The sequence below is a fragment of the Vulpes lagopus genome, chromosome 2 (assembly GCF_018345385.1).
Source record: "Vulpes lagopus strain Blue_001 chromosome 2, ASM1834538v1, whole genome shotgun sequence".
Taxonomy (NCBI): Eukaryota; Metazoa; Chordata; class Mammalia; order Carnivora; family Canidae; genus Vulpes; species Vulpes lagopus.
Genome location: NC_054825.1, coordinates 65,224,638 through 65,244,999, shown reverse-complemented (window position 1 = coordinate 65,244,999; position 20,362 = coordinate 65,224,638). Strand labels below are relative to the sequence as shown.

The 20,362-nt window shown below is 37.2% G+C and overlaps 1 protein-coding gene across 3 annotated transcripts in view; it reads right to left on the bottom strand.

The window, feature by feature from the left end:
* SPPL2A (signal peptide peptidase like 2A) overlaps positions 1 to 20,362 on the bottom strand; it is a 55,970-nt gene that overhangs the window by 22,961 nt on the left and 12,647 nt on the right. For 2 of the 3 annotated variants that reach the window (XM_041743664.1, XM_041743665.1), the window contains exons 2-6: positions 12,416 to 12,531; positions 11,917 to 12,099; positions 10,980 to 11,069; positions 10,380 to 10,513; positions 1,724 to 1,875 (exon numbers count right to left, since the gene is read on the bottom strand). In XM_041743664.1, the coding sequence (XP_041599598.1) occupies positions 1,724 to 1,875; positions 10,380 to 10,513; positions 10,980 to 11,069; positions 11,917 to 12,099; positions 12,416 to 12,531 (675 nt within the window). Of the gene's footprint in view, positions 1 to 1,723; positions 1,876 to 10,379; positions 10,514 to 10,979; positions 11,070 to 11,916; positions 12,100 to 12,415; positions 12,536 to 20,362 lie in introns of all 3 variants that reach the window. The other variant, XM_041743666.1, reaches the window with a different exon arrangement.

Below are 20,362 nucleotides of genomic sequence, written 5' to 3'. Positions count from 1 at the left end.
AACTTGGACAAATTACTTTTTTAGTCCCCTGTTATTTGTTAACACTAGGTTACATATGGTAATGTGAACGGTAAAAGAAAGTAAAAATACTGCCAAGTTATGTTTGGTAAGTCATCCACCAAAGGCTGCCAATCGAGTTTTAAAACTTAGGTAGAAATCATGCTCCTGAGACCCTAATAGAGTTTTAAGTATTTCATTCAATGTTCATTCATACATACAATGTTCATACATACAATGTTCATTCAATGTTACATACATACAATGTTCATTGAATGTTACATTCAATGTTAAAATGATTAGGCATGAGAAAGTATGCAGTTAATATAACCACCTTTAGTTACTTTCTTGAGCATGACTTAAAATGGTAAGGGGAACCTTAGCAATTTGATATATTTTTGTATATTAAAAATGACAGCAACTTTAGCCTTTAGGAATCATTTGGAAGTACATTAAATCCTGTAGTATCACGTAGATTTTGTCAGTCATAATTAAATCCCATGTCCCAGAGTTTTAATTATCTTCCCACTAAAAAAATTACATTTATAAACAAGGTCAACTTTTTAAATACCAGTAAATTTAAGGAAATTTCTCACCAAAAATGAAAACATGCTTTGGGGGGGGTAGAGGACTTTTTTTTCCTATCAAAGACCACTAATAAATTGGCTGAGGGTCAGACACAAACAACTGAAGGCTGGTATTAAATTAGAAAAATAAACTGCACAATGATAATGTAATATAAATAACTATCCTAGTACCCACTCTCCCAGAAACAAATTGAAATATGAGTGACATTCAAATAATTCTTTTTTCTAACTGAAAATGTATGTCATAGGTCTAGTTTTTAATGCTGCCACAGGACAGGAGGAATTGGAAAATAGGCTGAAACTAACCCGAGTGCCTCAGTTTTCTAGTCCAGAAAATTGTGCTAATGTTCTCCAAATAAGCACTGGAGCCTGTGGTGGTTTTCACAAACTGTTTTTGCTAGCTCTTACCAAGTACATTTCCCTTTTCCCTGGCCTCCTCCTCTTTATGCTGTGCATTGCCTAGAGATGGCAAATTTCCATTCTTTCAGACCACTAACACAATTGTCCAGGGGATGGGCAAGCCCTTAGAGTTTCTACCCCTACCTTCTTTTTTTTTTTTTTTTTTTTTTTTTTAAATCTCTACCTTCTTAAAGGGAAAGTACCCAATACTTTCTGGACCATAGGCAAGTACTTGTGTGTCTTTAAATGTAGCACAATCCTGACTATTGATTCAAGTAAAACAAAATCTGAGAGATACATCTTGAATTGCACACTGACAAAGGAACAGACCACACTTTGAGGGTAAGGAGAGGCAATAAATTAGTAATTTGAATATTTTCTATTTCATGTAACTAAATACAGTTACCAAGAAGTCCTTAAACTGTTGCTTAGATAAGGGGCTCTCCTATCTCCAGCTTTACCTGCAGAGAGGGAAAATTAGGGACCACCACAATTTTTTTCTGAGTCATCCACGAAGAAGTATTCTTATTTCAAAGACATGGATATTTTTAATCTGAGTATTTTTTATCCCAGAGTGATGGAGATCTAACACTTCTGACAGTTTAAAAAGTTAACATCACTTTAATTATTTGCTTAAGCTTCCCAGGTATAATATCTTAGTGAATATCTAGTGAATATCGAGTGAAATAAATGAAAAACTTGTAGGCTGAAAGTAGCAAATATGAAATATGACTTCTTACCCAACCATTTGTAGAAGAAATAAAGTAAGACCATCATAACACAGCAGACAACCACAAATATTACAACTGTTAGAGGACTAAAAGTTAAATATTCGTCCTTCTTTCTTCTCATTTCTCTATCTTCAGTGTTTGTCACTGCCTTCATGCTCTCCCTGTATAAACACACACAGGAACTTCAGCCAATCTCTGCCAAGTACAGTTATTTTTAAAATCTATCTCCAATACCAACATAAATTTGTTTCTGACTACAAAGTAATAATACTTTAAAAACAGTACACCAAACAGAAAGTACTTAATCTAGGGATGCCTGGGTGGCTCAGCAGTTGAGCATCTGCCTTCAGCTCAGGGCATGATCCTGGTATGGGGATTGAGTCCCACATCAGGCTCCCTGTGAGAAGCCTGCTTCTCCCTCTATCTATGTCTCTGCCTCTCTCTGTGTCTTTCATGAATAAATAAATAAAATCTTGGAAAAAAAAAAAAGTACTTAATCTAGAAAGTAAAAAGTTCCTACAATTTTACCCTCCAGAGACGATCTGTTATTAACCACTAACTTTTGAAACAGCATTTTTTTCCAGAAGCAAAATTGGGAAAAAGTGTCAATTTTTGGCATCTGTCACTGCAAACAGATACATTTAAAGCTATTTTTATTCCAGTGAAGGATTTACACATTCATATATATTATAATGAAAATTTTATATATTCTATTTAGTGTATCAGTTCTCCAGGTGGAATGCTTTAATTTTTTTTTAAGTTTTATTTATTTATTCATGAGAGACACAGAGAGAGAGAGAGGCAGAGACTCAGGCAGAGGAAGAAGCAGGCTCCATACAGGGAGCCTGATGTGGGACTTGATCCTGTGTTTCCAGGATCGTGCCCTGGGCCGAAGGCAGTGCTAAACCACTGAACCACCCAGGCTGCCCGGTAGAATACTTTAAAGGAAAAGACAAGGGTGCCTGAGTCGCTCAGTCAGTTAAGCATCTGCCTTCAGCTCAGATCATGATATCAGGGTCCTGGGATAGAGCCTGTCTTTATTCTACTTTTAGAATTGGCCACCTCAATTTCAAAATCCATAATGTTGAAAGAGAATTTTATTTTATTTTATTTTTTAAATTTTTATTTATTTATAATAGTCACATAGAGAGAGAGAGAGAGGCAGAGACACAGGCAGAGGGAGAAGCAGGCTCCATGCACCGGGAGCCCGACGTGGGACTCGATCCCGGGTCTCCAGGATCGCGCCCTGGGCCAAAGGCAGGCGCCAAACCGCTGCGCCACCCAGGGATCCCCCTGAAAGAGAATTTTAAAAGCAGCAATAGAAAATAGTTACATACAAGGAAAACCCCAGAAAGGCTATCAGCTGATTTTTCAACAGAAACCTTGCAGGCCAGAAAGGAATAACATGATATATTCAGAATATTGAAAGGAAAAAATCTGTAGCCAAGAATATCCAGCAAGGCCATCATTCAGAATAGGAGAGATAAAGAAGTTCCCAAACAAAAGTTAAAGGAATTCATCACCACTAAACCTGCTCTAACAAGAAATGTTAAAGGAGACACTTTGAGTGGAAAGGAAAGACCATGAGTAAGAAAAGTAGGAAGCACAAAAGCAGTAAAAATAAGTGTGTGTATGTGTGTGTGTGTGAGAGTATATATGTATGTACACACTTATCAAGGGACTTTCAAAATAAGGACGTAAAGTATGACACCATATACCTAAAACATGGGAGGTTGAGAGAGGAGTAAAGAATGAGTACACACTTAAGTAATCATCAACTCAATATAGACTGCTATATGCAGAAGATATTATATACAAACCTAATGGCAACCACAGGTCAAAAACCAGTAAAACATACACAAAATAAAAAGAGAAAGGAATCCAAGTTTATCAATAAAGAAAGTCTAATTATAAGAGAAGAAACACAGAAGAACCACAAAAAAATCCATAATACAAGCAACAAAATGACATTAAGTACATATCTATCAATAACTAACTTTGAATGTGAATGTTGAAATGCTCTAATCAAAAGACACAGGGTGGGATCCCTGGGTGGCGCAGCAGTTTGGCGCCTGCCTTTGGCCCAGGGCGCGATCCTGGAGACCCAGGATCGAATCCCACATCAGGCTCCCGGTGCATGGAGCCTGCTTCTCCCTCTGCCTATGTCTCTGCCTCTCTTTCTCTCTGTGACTATCATAAATAAATAAAGATTAAAAAAAAAAAAGACACAGGGTGACAGAATGGATTAAAAACTCAAGACCCATCAGTATGCAATAGATGAATCTCAACAAGAGACTCATTTTAGACCTAAACACACATGCAGGTTGAAAGTGAAGGGAAGAAAAAGCATTTATCATGTAAATGGGTATGAAAAGAAAGCCAGGGTAGAAATACTTACATTGGACAAAATCGACTTTAAAATAAAGGCTATAACAAGAGACAAAGAATGACATTATATAATAATAAAGGGGACAATCCAACAATAAGCTGTAACAATTGTGCATATTTATACACCGAACATGAGAGCACCCAAATATATAAAACAGTTATTAACAAACATAAATAAGCAATAGTAATGTAATAACAGTAGGGGCCTTTAACACCCACTTACATCATAGGACAGATCATCCAAACAAGAAATCAACAAGGAAATGGTGGCTTTGAAAGATGTACTGAACAGATGGATTTAAGGTATATTCAGAACATTCCATCCTTAAAACAGCAGAAAATATATTCTTTTCAAGTGCACATGGAATGTTCTCCAGAATAGATCACATATTAGGCCACAAACAAATCTCAATAAATTAAAAAAGATCAAAGTTATATCATGCATTGTTTCTGACCACAATGCTATGAAACTGGAAATCAACCACAAGGAAAAAATCTGAAAAGATCACAAGTAAACACGGAGGTTAAATAACATGCTACTAAACAACGAGTGGGTCACCTAAGAAGTCAAAGAAGAAATCAAAACTCACATGGAAACAAATGAAAATGAAATCAAAACAGACCAAAATCTCAGGAATGCAGCAATAGCTGTTGTAAGAGGGAAGTTTATAGCCTACCTCAAGAAGCAGGAAAAATCTCAAATAAACCACCTTATCTTACACCTAACAGAGCTAGAAAAAGAAGAAAGAAACCCAAAACAAAAGAAGGAAGGAAATAATAAAGATCAAAACAGAAATAAAAGAAATAGAAACTAAAAACAGTAACAACAACAGTAAAACAGATCAAAGAAACCAAGGGCTGGTTCCTTGAAAAAAATCAACAAAATTGATAAACCTTTAGCCAGACTCATAAAAAAAGAGAGGACTCAAACAAAATCACAAATGAAAGAGGAGAAATAACAACCAATACTACAGAAATACAAAGGATAAGAGAATATTATAAAAAATTATATGGGAACAAATTGGACAACCAAGAAGAAATGGATAAATTCCTAGAAACATATAACCTTCCAAAACAGAATCAGGAACAGAAAAAAAATTTTTTTTGAGCTAAGTGTCTTTTTTTAAAAAAGTATTTTATTTAAATTCCATTTGCCAACATACAGTATAACACCCTGTGCTTGGGATGCCTGGGTGGCTTAGCCTTTGGCTAAGTTGGGTTGGGTGTCTGCCTTTGGCTCAGGGCATGATCCACATCCTCAATCCTGGGGATTGAGTCCTGCATCGGGTTCCCTGTGGGGAGCCTGCTTCTCCCTCTGTCTGTGTCTCTGCCTCTCTCTGTCTCTCATGAATAAATAAAATCTTTAAAAAAAAAAAAACAACACCCTGTGCTCATCTCATCAAGTGCCCTCCTTAGTGTGTGTCACACAGCTACCCCATCTCCCCACTTTTCCCCTTCTGCAACCCTTTGGTTTGTTTTCCAGAGTTAGGAGTCTCTCATGGTTTGTCTTCCTCTCTAATACTTCCCCATTCACAGTTTCCCTTCTTTTCCTTATGGTCTCTTTCACTGTTTCTTATATTCCACATATGAGTGAAACCGTATGGTCTTTCTCCAATTGATTTATTTCACTCAAGGAATAGAAAATTTGAACAGACTGATTACCAGCAAAGAAACTGAATCAGTAATCAAAAAATCAAAAAAGTCTCAGCAAACACAAGTTCAGGACCAGAAAGCTTCATAGGTGAATTCTACCAAACATTTAAAGAGGAGCTAATACCTATTCTTCCTAAGCTATTCCCCCCCAAAAAAGAAGAGGAAGGAAAGCTTCCAAAATCATCCTGTGAGGCCAGCATAATCCTGACACCAAAACCAGATAAAGACTATAAAATAAGAGAAGGTCAGGAATAAGACAAGGATGTCCACTCTCATCATTTTTATTCAACACAGTACTGGAAGTCCTAGCCACAGCAATCAGACAAGAAAAAAATAGTATAAAGTATCTAAATCGGTAAGGAAGAAGTAAAACTTTCACTACTTGCAGATGACATGATGCTATATATAAAAAACCCAAAAGACTCCACCAAAAACTACTAGAACTGATATATAAATTCAGTAAGGCTGCAGGAAACAAAATCAATTTATAGACATCTGCTGTATTTCTGTACACTAATATTGAAGTAGCAGATGGCTACCTGGGTGGCTTAGTTGGTTGTGTCCAACTCTTGGTTTTGGCTTAAGTCATGATCTCAGGGTCCTGAGATTGGGTCCCTGAGTCAGGCTCCATGCTCAGCATGGAGTCTGCTTGTCCGTCTCCTTTGCCCTTTGGCTCTCCCCATGTGCATTCTCTCTTTCAAATGAATAAATAAAATGATTTTTTAAAAAATGAAGTAGCAGAGAAATTAAGTAAACAATCCCATTTACAATTATACCAAAAATAATAAAATACCTGGGACCAAGAAGGTTAAAGACCTATACCCTGAAAACTATGAAAGAAATTGAAGGCAACACAAACAAATGGAAAGATATTCTGTGCTCAGGGATTGGAAGAATATGTTTAAATGTCCATACCATCTAAAGCAAATCTACAGATTTAATGCAATTCCTATCAAAGTACCACCAGCATTTTTTGTAGAACTAAAACAATCCTAAAATTTATATGGAATCACAGAAAGACCCCAAATAGGCAAAGTCATCTTGAAAAAGAAGAACAAAACTGAAGATATCATAATCCTGGATTTGAAGATATAATATAAAACTGTAGTAATCAAAACAGTATGGTCCTGGCACAAAAGAGGACACATAGATCCAAAGAATAGAGGGACCAGATATAAATCCATGATTACATGGTGAATAAATTGTCAACATAGGAGGCAAGAATATGCAATGGTAAAAAGATTCTCAACAAATGGTGTTAGAAAAACTGGACAGCTCCATGCAAAAGAATGAAACCGGACCACTTTCTCACACAATACACAAAAATAAAATGTTACCTTACATCTGTTAGATCAAAAGACAAGAAATATCAAGTTTGGTGAGGATGTGGAGAAAAAGGAACACTGTGCACTGCTCATGGGAATGCACTGTATAAGCACTGTGGAAAACAATATGGAGATTCCTTAAAAAATTAAAAACAGAATTACCATATGATCCAGAAATGGATAGAAACTACTGGATAATTACTCAAAGAAAATGAAAACATTTATTTGAAAAGTGTCTATTACAGCATTACTCACAATAGCCAAGATATGGAAGCAATCAACCCAAGTTTCCATCCATAGATGAATGGGTAAAGATAAATGGATAAAGTATATATACAATAGGATAGGATATAACTTAGCCCTAAAAATAAGATATTGCCATTTGCAACAATATGGATGGACTGAGAGAGTATAATGCTAAATAAATTCAGAGAAAAGATAAATATCATATAATTTCACTCATATGTAAAATTTTAAGAAACAAATGAACAAAGTAAAAAAACAAAAACAAGAAAATATACTTGTAAATACAGAAAGCAAACTGGTGGTTGCCAGAGGGGAAGAAGGTGTGGGGATGGGCAAAATAGATAAAGGGGATTAAGAGTACATTTTTCTTGATGAGCATTGAAGTAAGGCATTGAACTGAATTGTACACCTTAAACCAATATAAACACTGTACGTTAACTAAACTGTAATTAAAATGAAAAATTTAAAAATTCCGTAATCCTGCAGGTAAAGAACTCCTTCTTTCCTAATATGGCTATGAAGGTAACAAATTCTCTGTTTTTGTCCATCATCATGTTTTATGAATAAAAAAGCTTATATGTACTCTTCTCCCATCTCCAATTTTCTTGAAGAAGAGCTTACCCTGACATGTATACAAAGCGTACCTTGCTAACTCAAAGTGTGGTCTGTGGGCCAGCAAAATCATTTGGGAGCTTCTTTTAAAACATGGAATCTTGGCCCCCATCCCAAGCCTACTAAATCTGAATTTTCATTTTAATGAGATCTCAAGATAGTTTGTATACACATTAGTTTGAAAAGCACTACTCTAGAGAAGAAACAATTTACTTAAATAATTTACAATATATAGAAGTATATTGAGAATCTAGATTAAAGGGGAAAACATTTTGAATGAATCAGGAGCTTTGGGGAAATTATTTACGAAGTTTCACCAAATAATCTAGAAAATGACCTTGGAGATCTTACATGATATACTTTTAAAAAAAAAAGTTTTTTTTTTTTTAATTTATGATAGTCATACAGAGAGAGAGAGAGAGAGAGAGAGGCAGAGACACAGGCAGAGGGAGAAGCAGGCTCTATGCACCGGGAGCCCGACGTGGGATTCGATCCCGGGTCTCCAGGATCACGCCCTGGGCCAAAGGCAAGCGCCAAACCGCTACGCCACCCAGGGATCCCCATGATATACTTTATAAAGATTAATAATGGAAAGAAATGCTTACTCACATGAAAATATGTGACTGATATATATATATATATATATATATATATATATACACACACACCCATGTATATGTGTATATGTAGATGTTGAATGCATATGAACTATGCATATACATATATATGAATTGCATATATATGTGTGTGTATGTGTATTTATATATGTTGAAACATGTTTTCCAAATATGGAAAATAATTAAAGCTCAATATTCTAGGAACCTACTATACTTGTTCAACCCTAAGATTTTTCTCTTGACATGAGTCAATCAAATTTTAGTATTTTAAGAAATTATAAGTAATATTAACTTCATTTAGTTGCAAATAAGCCCTTTGTAATGGAACCTACAGATCAATTCATAAGATGAATATATTGTCCTTTATACATCAAATATGCTCTGAGCACATTTTTAAATTCAGAGTTCTAAATATGAACTGATTCCTTTTAACAATGTTGCCTGCTTTCATCCAGAGCCAGACATACATAACTGCAAGAAGACTGGCTTTAGGTTGTTACTGAACAGGGAAATCTAAATTTTATGTTACATTTGGAATTCATTCATTCACGCACTCATTCATTCATTTATTTATTTTTAAAGATTTTATTTATTCATGAGACACAGAGAGAGAGAGAGAAAGAGGCAGAGACACAGGCAGAGGGAGAAGCAGGCTCCATGCAGGGAGCTCGATGTGGGTCTCGATCCCGGGTCTCCAGGATCACGCCCTGGGCTGAAGGCAGGTGCTAAACTGCTGAGCCACCCTGGCTGCCCTGGAATTCCTTTTCTTTCTTTTCTTTTTTTTTATGATAGTCACAAAGAGAGAGAGAGAGAGAGAGGCAGAGACACAGGCAGAGGGAGAAGCAGGCTCCATGCACCGGGAGCCCGACGTGGGATTCGATCCTGGGTCTCCAGGATTGCGCCCTGGGCCAAAGGCAGGCGCTAAACCGCTGCGCCACCCAGGGATCCCCTATTTTTAAATTAGAATATGAACATGCTTAGGGATGCCTGGGTGGCTCAGCGGTTGAGTGTCTGCCTTTGGCTCAAGATGTGATCCTGTATTCCCGGGATAGAGTCTCGCATCAGGCTCCTTGCATAAGAACCTGCTTCTCCTCCCTCTGCCTCTCTTTCTGTGTCTCTCATGAATAAATAAATAAAATCTTAAAAAAAAATGAACATGCTTCATATCTTCAGAAATTCTAAAGCATTAAACAGCATGATGAGATCATACTGCAATGACTACTCTCAGGAGGAACTGAAACCCCCTGTCCCACCTTCTCTTACTTATTTTCTTCTAATCTAAATAAATAGGCCCACAAGGACATCAAGTATTTTCATCTTTTCTGAGAGAGATAATTAAACATCTCAATTTTAAAATGTCTTTGATGGGGGAATCCCTGGGTGGCGCAGCGGTTTGGCGCCTGCCTTTGGCCCGGGGCGCGATCCTGGAGACCCAGGATCGAATCCCACATTGGGCTCCCGGTGCATGGAGCCTGCTTCTCCCTCTGCCTGTGTCTCTGCCTCTCTCTCTTTCTCTCTCTGTGACTATCATAAATAAATAAATTTTAAAAAAATAAAATAAATAGATAAATAAATAAATAAAATAAAATGTCTTTGATGTAGTTTCAATGCTAGCCTACCAGCAGAAGAGTCAGAGTAAGCTATAACTTCCTTCTCAGTGAAAAATTAAATGACCTACAGGAGGACAAACCTGTAATCAGATCTTAATAGCACTATATTCTGAGGTCAGGTAAAATTTACATGTTGTTACATGATTAAATTGATTATCAAACAATAATTTTTTAGCCATTTAGCACAAAAACACTGAAGTTTACTTAAACTTACAATTCAATTAGTCCACTCCAGTATCCTCCTAATGCCACAGTGAACACAGCAATTACAAAAATAACCACCATAGTATAGTCAAAGTTAGGCCATGATGGAGAATACATTTTCACAGTAATGTTATCTCCAAGAGTCTGAAAGACAAAAAAAGAAAAAAACAAAACAGAATTAGTTTTCTATTCCAGTATATGGCAGCAATGTTCTAATTTCACTCTGAAACAGACACTACAGAGAGTCAAGAACTTTTTGACGACATGATGTATTCTCTTATCAGAATTATGAGGCTATGCTTTGGTTTATTAAATCTTGAAAGTTCAATGTTCCACACAGTGACATCTTGTCCAGGGATTTATGGGTAAGATAAATGATATAACACAGAGCCTATTAAAGAAGTCAAGACAAATAAATATTCTAAAGTGAGGGCTCAGAAACACCTTGTGCTCTCTGAGAGGTGAACTCTTCCCAAATAAAGATTTGATAAGGCCTTTATAGCTTCTTATTAGCAAATGGAGCATATATAATTTATATTGAATATCAAGTGTTAAAAGTGAAGAATTGTACTATGTATAAACTTTGTATAGTATGTAATTACTAATTTACCTGCTTCATATCTATGAAGTCTTTACGGCTTATAAATGCAATCAGTATTTTCACATCATGAAATTCAGATTTGTTCCCTGAGGGTGGAAACTAAAAGAAAAAAAAAACATATTATGAAAACTTATGAGCTACTAATTACAGAATAAAATACACCTTATTCCTGTATTGCTATTTAAGATTTTATTTACTTAACAGAGAGAGAGAGAAAGAAAGCACAAGCAGGGGGAGTGGCAGGCAGAGGGAGAAGCAGTCTCCCTTCTGAGCAGGGAATCTGATGTGGGGCTTGATCCCAGGACTCTGGGATCACACCCAAGCAGAATCAGACATTTAACTGACTGAGCCACCCAGGCACCCCTCAAATTATTCCTTTAAGTATTAATATTATATCTTTTTTAAAGTTATAAAACAAAGTTTCACATGTTCTTCCTTGATTTCCAGTTCTCAAACTGGAATCCTTTAGCATAAACTTAAACTTACTTACAAACAGGAATATCATATATATATATATATGACTGTGCGTACATACAACACTGAGGTTTAATTAGACTTACGCATACACACATTCCTAACAAAGTCTTGCCCACTTTAGGAACAGAAAAGAAACTACAAAGTTTTCTAATTAATACCTATCATAGCCAGAATGTTTATTTATTTAAAAAATTACTATTATTTCTTTTTAAGTAAGCTCTACACCCAGCATGGAGCCCAAAGTGGGACTTGAACTCCCAACTCTGAGATCAAGACCTGAGCTGAGATCAAGAGTCAGATGTTTAACCAACTTAGTCACCTATATGGCCCCAGAATGTTTATTTTAAAAGAACCCTACTGTGAGATTATTAAAAATTCAGCCCCTAAACTACATACCCAAAATAATTCAATTCTTGTGAAATTTGATATATATCATGAGCTCAAAAGTTATTAAAGTTTTAAAACTTACGAGGACACTGTTATTGGCAACCAACAATGCTTCAGCACCTCCTGTTTGTGCAATTCTGGCTTTTTCAAGAATATGGCAGGTTCCCCACTTTACCACAACAGCTTTGCTCTTTATTCCATCGGGCGGAATATCAGAAAGGTTGCATAGTGGTGTGGTAGTTAGATTCATCAAACTGACAGAAGTCTGGAAAGAGAAATGTCTTTAACATAATAAACATATTCACAAAAAATGCATTCAATGACAAAGTATCAGTACTGGTTTAATACCAAGTTCTTTTAAATTCGAAATATTTTATATGACAACCAGGGAAGTACTTTAAAATTCCCTAATTTGTTTTTCCCACAGAGAGAAAAATACTTGAGCCAAAACAATAAAACAATTACTGTTTATTGACCATCATATATTACAACTAGTTCACACACTACAACATAACAATCACTCATCTTCACCTTTCAATAATTTTCTGTCTACACATAAGTAGTAACTGTGATTTACTTACTGCATTTTCTAGAGTATTCGGAAGAGATGTCCACTGAGGGTTATATAGCATGCAGTAGTCCTTAGATGGTAAAAGTTTGCCATTTCCAGACGCATGCAGGATTGCTTCCTGAGCAGCTGTCTAGGACACGAACAATAATTTTCAAACTGGTAATAATTTGATTTGTCAATAACCAAGGATTTTAATAATGATATTTATATATAGGTTTGACCACACTTCCATAAGAGGGAAGGTCTTTCAATGAATTTATTTCTTCTTGTTTGAGGAAATACTGTAATTATACACATTTGCCCAGAACACATTCTTTGAAGGAAGTCACTTTCTTATGGGGACACAATTATAGCCCTTGTTATAAGGGCCATATCCTAGAGAAGATTGTTGCTATGCAATAAATTTTAATACTCCCTTAACAGCCTGAAACTTTCCTTCCCAATCTTTTATGAGTTATTACTTCATTGTTTATGTAAAATAAAAGACAATGCACTTGAAATCCCTCAACCTGTCTAGGATATCCACTGTCACCATTTTTATTTAAAATAGTACTGGAGAAGCGCCAGGGTGGCTCACTTGGTTAAGCATCTGCCTTTGGCTCAGGTCACCATCTCAGGGTTCTGGCATGGAGCCCAATGTCAGGCTCCCTGCTCAGGGGAGAGTCAGCTTCTTCCTCTGTCCTTCCTCCCACTTATGCAAGTACACATGCACTCTTTCTCTCTCAAATAAGTAAGTAAATAAATAAATAAAATCTTAAAAAAAAAAAAAAAACCACAACAAAATCATACTGGAAATCCTAGCCTCTGCATAGTCTCTGCAGTCAGATAACAAAAAAAAGAAATAAAAGACATCCAAATAGGCAAGGAAGAAGTCAAACTTTCACTATTTGCAGACAACATGATACCCTAGAAAACTGAAAGACTCCACCAAAAAATTGCTAAAACTGATACACAAATTCAGTAAAGTCACAGGATACAAAATCAACATATAGAAATCTGTTGCCTTTCTATACACCAATAATGAAACAGCAGAAAGGGAAATCAAGGAATTGATCCTATTTACAATTACACCAAAAACCACATGATACCTAGGAATAAACATAACCAAAGAGGTAAAAGATCTGTATTTTGCTGAAAATTATAGAACACTTATGAAAGAAATTGAAGAGGACCCAAAGATATGGAAACATTCCATTCCCATGGACTTGAAGAACAACTACTGTTAAAATGTCTATACTACCCAAAGCAATCTACAGAATCAATGCAATTCCCATCAAGATGTCACCAGCATTTTTTAGAACAAACAATCCTAAAATTTGTATGGAACTCTTAAGATTCTGAATAGCCAAAGCTATCTTGAAAAAGGAAAGCAAAGTTGAATGCATCATAATTTCAGACTTTAAGCTCTATTACAAAGCTACAGCCTTCAAGACAGTATGGTACTGGCACAAAAACACACATATAGATCAATGGAACAGAATAGAAAATCCAGAAATGTACCCTTAACTCTATGGTCAATTAATCTTCAACAAAGCAGGAAAGAGGGGCACCTGGTTGGCTCAGTCGGTTAAGCATTGGCCTTCAGCTCAGGACATGATCCCAGGGTTCTGGGATTGAGCTCCCTGTTCAGGGGAAGTCTGCTTCTCCTTCTCCTTCTGCAATTCCCCTGGCTCATTTTCTCTCTCAAATAAAATCTTAAAAAAAAAAAAAAAAAAAAGGAATAAAACCTTGCCATTTCAACGACATGGATGGAGCTAGAGTGTATTATGCTAAGCAAAATAGGTCAAAGATAAATACCATATGATTTCACTCATATGTGGAATTTTGGAAATAAAACAGATTAACATAGGGAAAAGAAAAAAAAAAGAGAGGGCAGCAGACCATAAGACAGACTCTTTTTTTTTTTTTTTTTTTTCAGACTCTTAACTATAGAGAACAGGGTTGCTGGAGGGGAGATGGGCAGGGAGGATGGGTTAAATAAGTGATGGATTTTTTTTTTTTAAGATTTTATTTATTTATTCATTAGAAACACACACAGAGAGGCAGAGATACAGGGAGAGGGAGAAGCAGGCTCCATGCAGGGAGCCCGATGTAGGACTCGATCCTGGGCCCCCAGGATCATACCCTGGGCCAAAGGCAGACGCTCAACCAGTGAGCCAGCCAGGCATCCCTAGGTTAAACATTTTTGAAAACAATCCTTCATCAGTGAACTTAGTACTTCTTAATGAATCTAACAAATGGCACATGATGATGTATGTTCCAGCATTAGTGAGGGTGAATTTGATTAAGGTAGTAACTACAGGATTTCTCCAGTATAAAGTTTGGTTTCTTTTTTTTCCCTGTGTGATTGGCTAGTAATCTGCAGCATGTCAACAGTTCAACAACCTCTCACCTAGTTTTTAGCCTCCACGATGATCTATACCTGAATTTAATTTTATGTACTATGTCAGGGGTTGAGAAATGGTCATTGTTTTTTAATACTGTAATTCCTTCTACATGTATTAGCTAGTACTCTTTTAAAAAGCTTACTAGGCCACCTGGGTGGCTCAGTTGGTTAAGCATCTGCCTCGGCTCAGGTTGTGATCCCAGGGTTTTCGGACAGAGCCCCACACTGGGTTCCCTGCTTAGCAAGAAGTCTACTTCTCCCTCTGCCCCTCTCCCCCTGCTCATGCTCTCTCTCTCTTTCTCTCTCTCAAATATATTAAAAAAAAAAAAAACAAAAACTTACTCTCTCCTACCATCTTTTGCTTAGTATCACCAAATGATCACTGATAAAAATTCAATGTAATGTAATTATTTGATATTTAAATTGTCCCAAATTTGGCCAGCAGAGCCTCTTACACCCAGCTCTTTGTAACCTTTTAAGAAGACCCCATTAGTCGTTGAGGACTTCCTTATTTTTGAGGGCATAAAGTGTCGTAGGCTGTCTTTATCTTTTACCTGCCACAGGTCTGGAACCAATCATTCTACTAAGTACCTTTTGGAGAAGAATGGTATTTAGATAAAGATTTGGGTTCTAATTGTGCACACCGCTGCTGAAGTGGTATAATATTTTTTTAAAAAATATTTATTTACTTATTTATTTTACAGAGAGAAAGAGTGCACATGTGCACATATAAGTAGGAAGGGTGGCGGGCAGAGGAAGAGGGAAAAGGAGAAGCAGGTTCTGGGCTGAGCCGATGTGGGGCTCAATCCCCAGTCCTGGGATCATGACTTGAGCTGAAGGCACACACTTACCTGACAGAGCCACCCAGGTGCCCACCCCCCTTAAAGATTGATTGATTTTAAAGATTTTATTTATTTATTCATGATAGAGAGAAAGAGGCAGAGACACAGACAGAGGGGAGAAGCAGGCTCCATGCCAGGAGCCCGACACGGGACTCGATCCCAGGACTCCAGGATCATGCCCTGGGCCAAAGGCAGGTTCTGAACCGCTGAGCCACCCAGGGATCCCCCTATTTTATTTATTTGACAAAGCGAGAGAGCGTGCGCGCACACGCGCGCACACACGAAGGGCGAGTGGCAGGTAGAGGGAGAAGGAGAAACAATGAAGTGGTAATAATCTTTAAATAGACAACTGGTAGTATCAATCAAAAATTTTAATACATGGAATCCTGATTCATTCTCTACAAATGTATTACAGAGAGTGCAGAAAGAAACCCACATGTATATGGCAATTTATGACAAAGGAGGCAAGAACATACAACGGAGAAAAGACGGTCTCTTCAACAAATGGTGCTGAGAAAACTGAACAGCTATGTGCAAAAGAATGAAACTGGCCAATTTTCTTTTCTTTTCTTTTTTTTTTTTTTTAAAGATTTATTTATTTATTTTATGATAGACATAGAGAGAGAGAGGCAGAGACACAGGCAGAGGGAGAAGCAGGCTCCATGCCAGGAGCCCGATGCGGGACTCGATCCGGGGACTCCAGGATCGCGCCCTGGGCCAAAGGCAGGCGCCAAACCGCTGAGCCACCCAGAGATCCCTCTTTTCTATTTTTAAAAAATATTTAAGTAATCTTTATATTCAACATAGGGCTCAAACTCACGACCAACCAACCATTAAAGCAAGAGTTGCGTGCTCTTCTGAGTGAGCCAGCCAGACAACCCAGACCACTTTCTAATACAACACACAAAAATAAGCTCAAAATGATTAAAGACCTAAATGTGAGACCTGACACCATAAAACTATAAGAAAACATAGGGGGACGCCTGGGTGGCTCAGTGGTTAAGCATGTCTGCCTTCAGCCCAGGGCGTGATCCTGGAGAACCGGGATCGAGTCCTGCATCGGGCTCCCTGCACGGAGCCTCCTTCTGTCTTTGCCTCTCTCTTTCTCATGAATAAAATCTCATGAATAAATAAATAAAATCTTAAAAAAAAAAAGAAAAAGAAAACATAGGCAGCAATTTCTGTCATCAGCTGTAGAAACATTTTTCTAGATACATCTCCTAAGACAAGAGAATTAAAAACAACCAGGAAAAATAAATAAATAAATAAATAAATAAATAAATAAATAAATAAAAACTAGGACTATACCCAAATAAAAAGCTTTTGCACAGCAAAGAAAACCACTAACAAAATGACAAGAGAATCCACTGAATGGGAGAATTAGCAAATGATACATGTGATAAGGATTTAATATCCAAAATACATAAAGAACTTACACAACTCAATACCGAAAAGGACATAATTCAATTAAAAAATGGGCAGAAGGGATCCCTGGGTGGCGCAGCGGTTTGGCGCCTGCCTTTGGCCCAGGGCGCGATCCTGGAGACCTGGGATCAAATCCCACGTTGGGCTCCCGGTGCATGGAGCCTGCTTCTCCCTCTGCCTGTGTCTCTGCCTCTCTCTCTCTCTCTCCCTTTGTGACTATCATAAATAAATAAAATTTTAAAAAAATTTTTAAAAAATGGGCAGAAGACCTAAATAGACATTTTTCCAAAGATGACATACAGATGGCCAAAAGACAAATGAAAAGATGTTCACCATCACTAATCATCAGGGAAATGCAACTCAAAACAATGATATTACCTTACATCTATCAGAATGGTTAGAACCAAAAAGACAAGGAACATTGAGGATGTGGAGAAAAAGGAATGCACTGTCAGTAGGAATGCAAATTGGTACAACCACTGTGGAAAACAATATGGAAGTTCTTTAAAAGATTAAAAATAGGAAAAAAAAAAAGGGACACCTGGGTGGCTCAGCAGTTGAGCATCTGCCTTTGGCTCAGGGCATGATCCTGGAGTTCCGGGATCGAGTCCCACATCGGGCTCCCTGCATGTAGCCTACTTCTCCCTCTGCTTGTGTCTCTGCCTCTCTCTGTGTGTCTCTCATGAATAAATAAATAAAATCTTAAAAAAAAAAAGGTTAAAAATAGAATTACTATATAATGCAGAAATTCCACTACTGAGCATTTATCCAAAGAAAATAAAAACACTTATTTGAAAAGATATATGTACCACTGTTTATTGTAGTATTATTCACTACAGCCAAAATATGAAAGCAATCAACTCAGGCGTCCATCTACAGATGAATGGATAAAGAAATGCATATATATATATATATATATATATAGAATATTACTCAGCCATAAAAATGAATGAGATCTTACCATCTGCAACAATATGGGTGGACCTAGAAGCTATAATACTAAATGAAGTCAGAGAAAGAAAAATATATTTCTTTTTTTTTTTTTTTTTTTATTTATGATAGTCACACACAGAGAGAGAGAGAGGCAGAGACATAGGCAGAGGGAGAAGCAGGCTCCATGCACTGGGAGCCCGACGTGGGATTCAATCCCGGGTCTCCAGGATTGCGCCCTGGGCCAAAGGCAGGCGCTAAACCGCTGCGCCACCCAGGGATCCCAGAAAAATATATTTCACTCACATGTAAAAACGTAAGAAACAAATGAACAAAGTAAATAAAAACAAAAACAAAAACAGACTCTTAAATATAGATAACAAACTGGTGGGTGCCAGGGGTGGGAGGATGGGTGAAATAGATAAGGGGAGTCAGAGCACACTTATCTTGATAAGCACTGACTAATGTATAGAAATGCTGGGTAATTATATTGTACACCTGAAACTAATTTAACATTGTATGTTGGGGATCCCTGGGTGGCGCAGCGGTTTGGCGCCTGCCTTTGGCCCAGGGCGCGATCCTGGAGAGCCGGGATCGAATCCCACAACGGGCTCCCGGTGCATGGAGCCTGCTTCTCCCTCTGCCTGTGTCTCTGCCTCTCTCTCTTTCTCTCTCTGTGACTATCATAAATAAATAAAATTAAAAAAAAAAACATTGTATGTTAATGACTTCAATTTAAAAAAGAAATGCACAAAGATAAATGTATAAGGATATTCACAGTATCATTTATTACTGAAAAAAAATCAACAACTTTCACTAATAAGGAGCCCATTACATTATGATATGCTAGTAAGTAGCTATTAAAAAAGAAAAAAAAAAAAAAGAATAGCTTCTTGGCCTTTTGGTTCAGATCAAGCATAAGAAAAAAAAGAACCAGAGGGACATCTGGGTGGCTTAGTGGCTGAGCATCTGCCTTCAGCTGAGGGTGTGATCCCAGGGTCCTGGGATCAAGTCCCGTATCAGGCTCCCCACAGGGAGCCTCCTTCTCTCTGTGTCCATGTCTATGCCTCTCTCTCTGTGTCTCTCTTGAATATATAAGTAAAACATTAAAAAAAGAAGAACTAGATCTACCCACAGAAACAGATGTCCATAGTGAGAAATCAAGTTCCAGAGAGATATTTATAGTGTAACCCCCCCCCTTGTTTTTTTAATAAACTCTATGCCCAATGTGGGGCCTGAACTCACCACTCAGAGACCAAGAGTTCACATGCTTTACAGACTCAGCCAGTCAGGCACCCCAATATAAGCTGATTTGTATTAAAAAAAAAAGTGACACCCCCCCCTCAAGTTCCCTATATGTATCTGTACATTTATGTGAGCTTGAAGATATGGAGAGAGACACATCAGACCATTTAAAAAAAAGAGGGAGAGCGAAACAAAGGCAAAGGTGACAGTGTAAAAAGATTTGAGACGCTAAAAAGGAAAAACATTCAAACAGGTATAAAGTCCTCCTCTTATCCTGGCTCTCAGTCCCACTCTTAGGAGCTTCTTCCACATCTTTCCAGACACTATCCGCATATATTTAATACACGTGAATACATATCTTAAATATGTACAGTTTTATACATGAGGTCAAACTAGACTACTCTGTAGCCTTTCTATACATTTCTAACTCTATGTATTAGATTTTCCATATGGACACATATACACAACCTCCTTTTATACAATATATATGTATAATATGTATAATATTCAGTGTTACTTTTATAATTACAACCATTAAGATATTTTTTTTTAAAGCCTCAGTGTTCAAGGAAGTACAAAGATTCTCAAATAGGTAAGATTTATGGCTATAAAGGAATTATAATCTTCCCTACAATTGAAGAAAATTCAGCACAGGTAAAAGCTAAACTCATTGGTACTGGAATTAGTGAGAGAAGACATATATTTTATTAGAAAATTAGTAAAGTGGGATCCCTGGGTGGCGCAGCGGTTTAGCGCCTGCCTTTGGCCCAGGGCGCGATCCTGGAAACCCGGGATCGAATCCCACGTCGGGCTCCCGGTGCATGGAGCCTGCTTCTCCCTCTGCCTATGTCTCTGCCTCTCTCTCTCTCTCTCTCTTTCTCTCTCTCTATGTGTGTGACTATCATAAATAAATAAAAATTAAAAAAAAAAACTTAAAAAAAAAGAAAATTAGTAAAGTATAACCATACACAATGGTAAAATAGTATTCAATGTGAAACGTAGTAAATTTCATGAGCAAACAACTCTAAACAATATCCACATTTCTACATTTAAAAATATCTCAGTAAATTCTTTATAGAGATTGTATAGCTTCAAAAATTTAGCTTATTAACAATAGATATCATGAGCT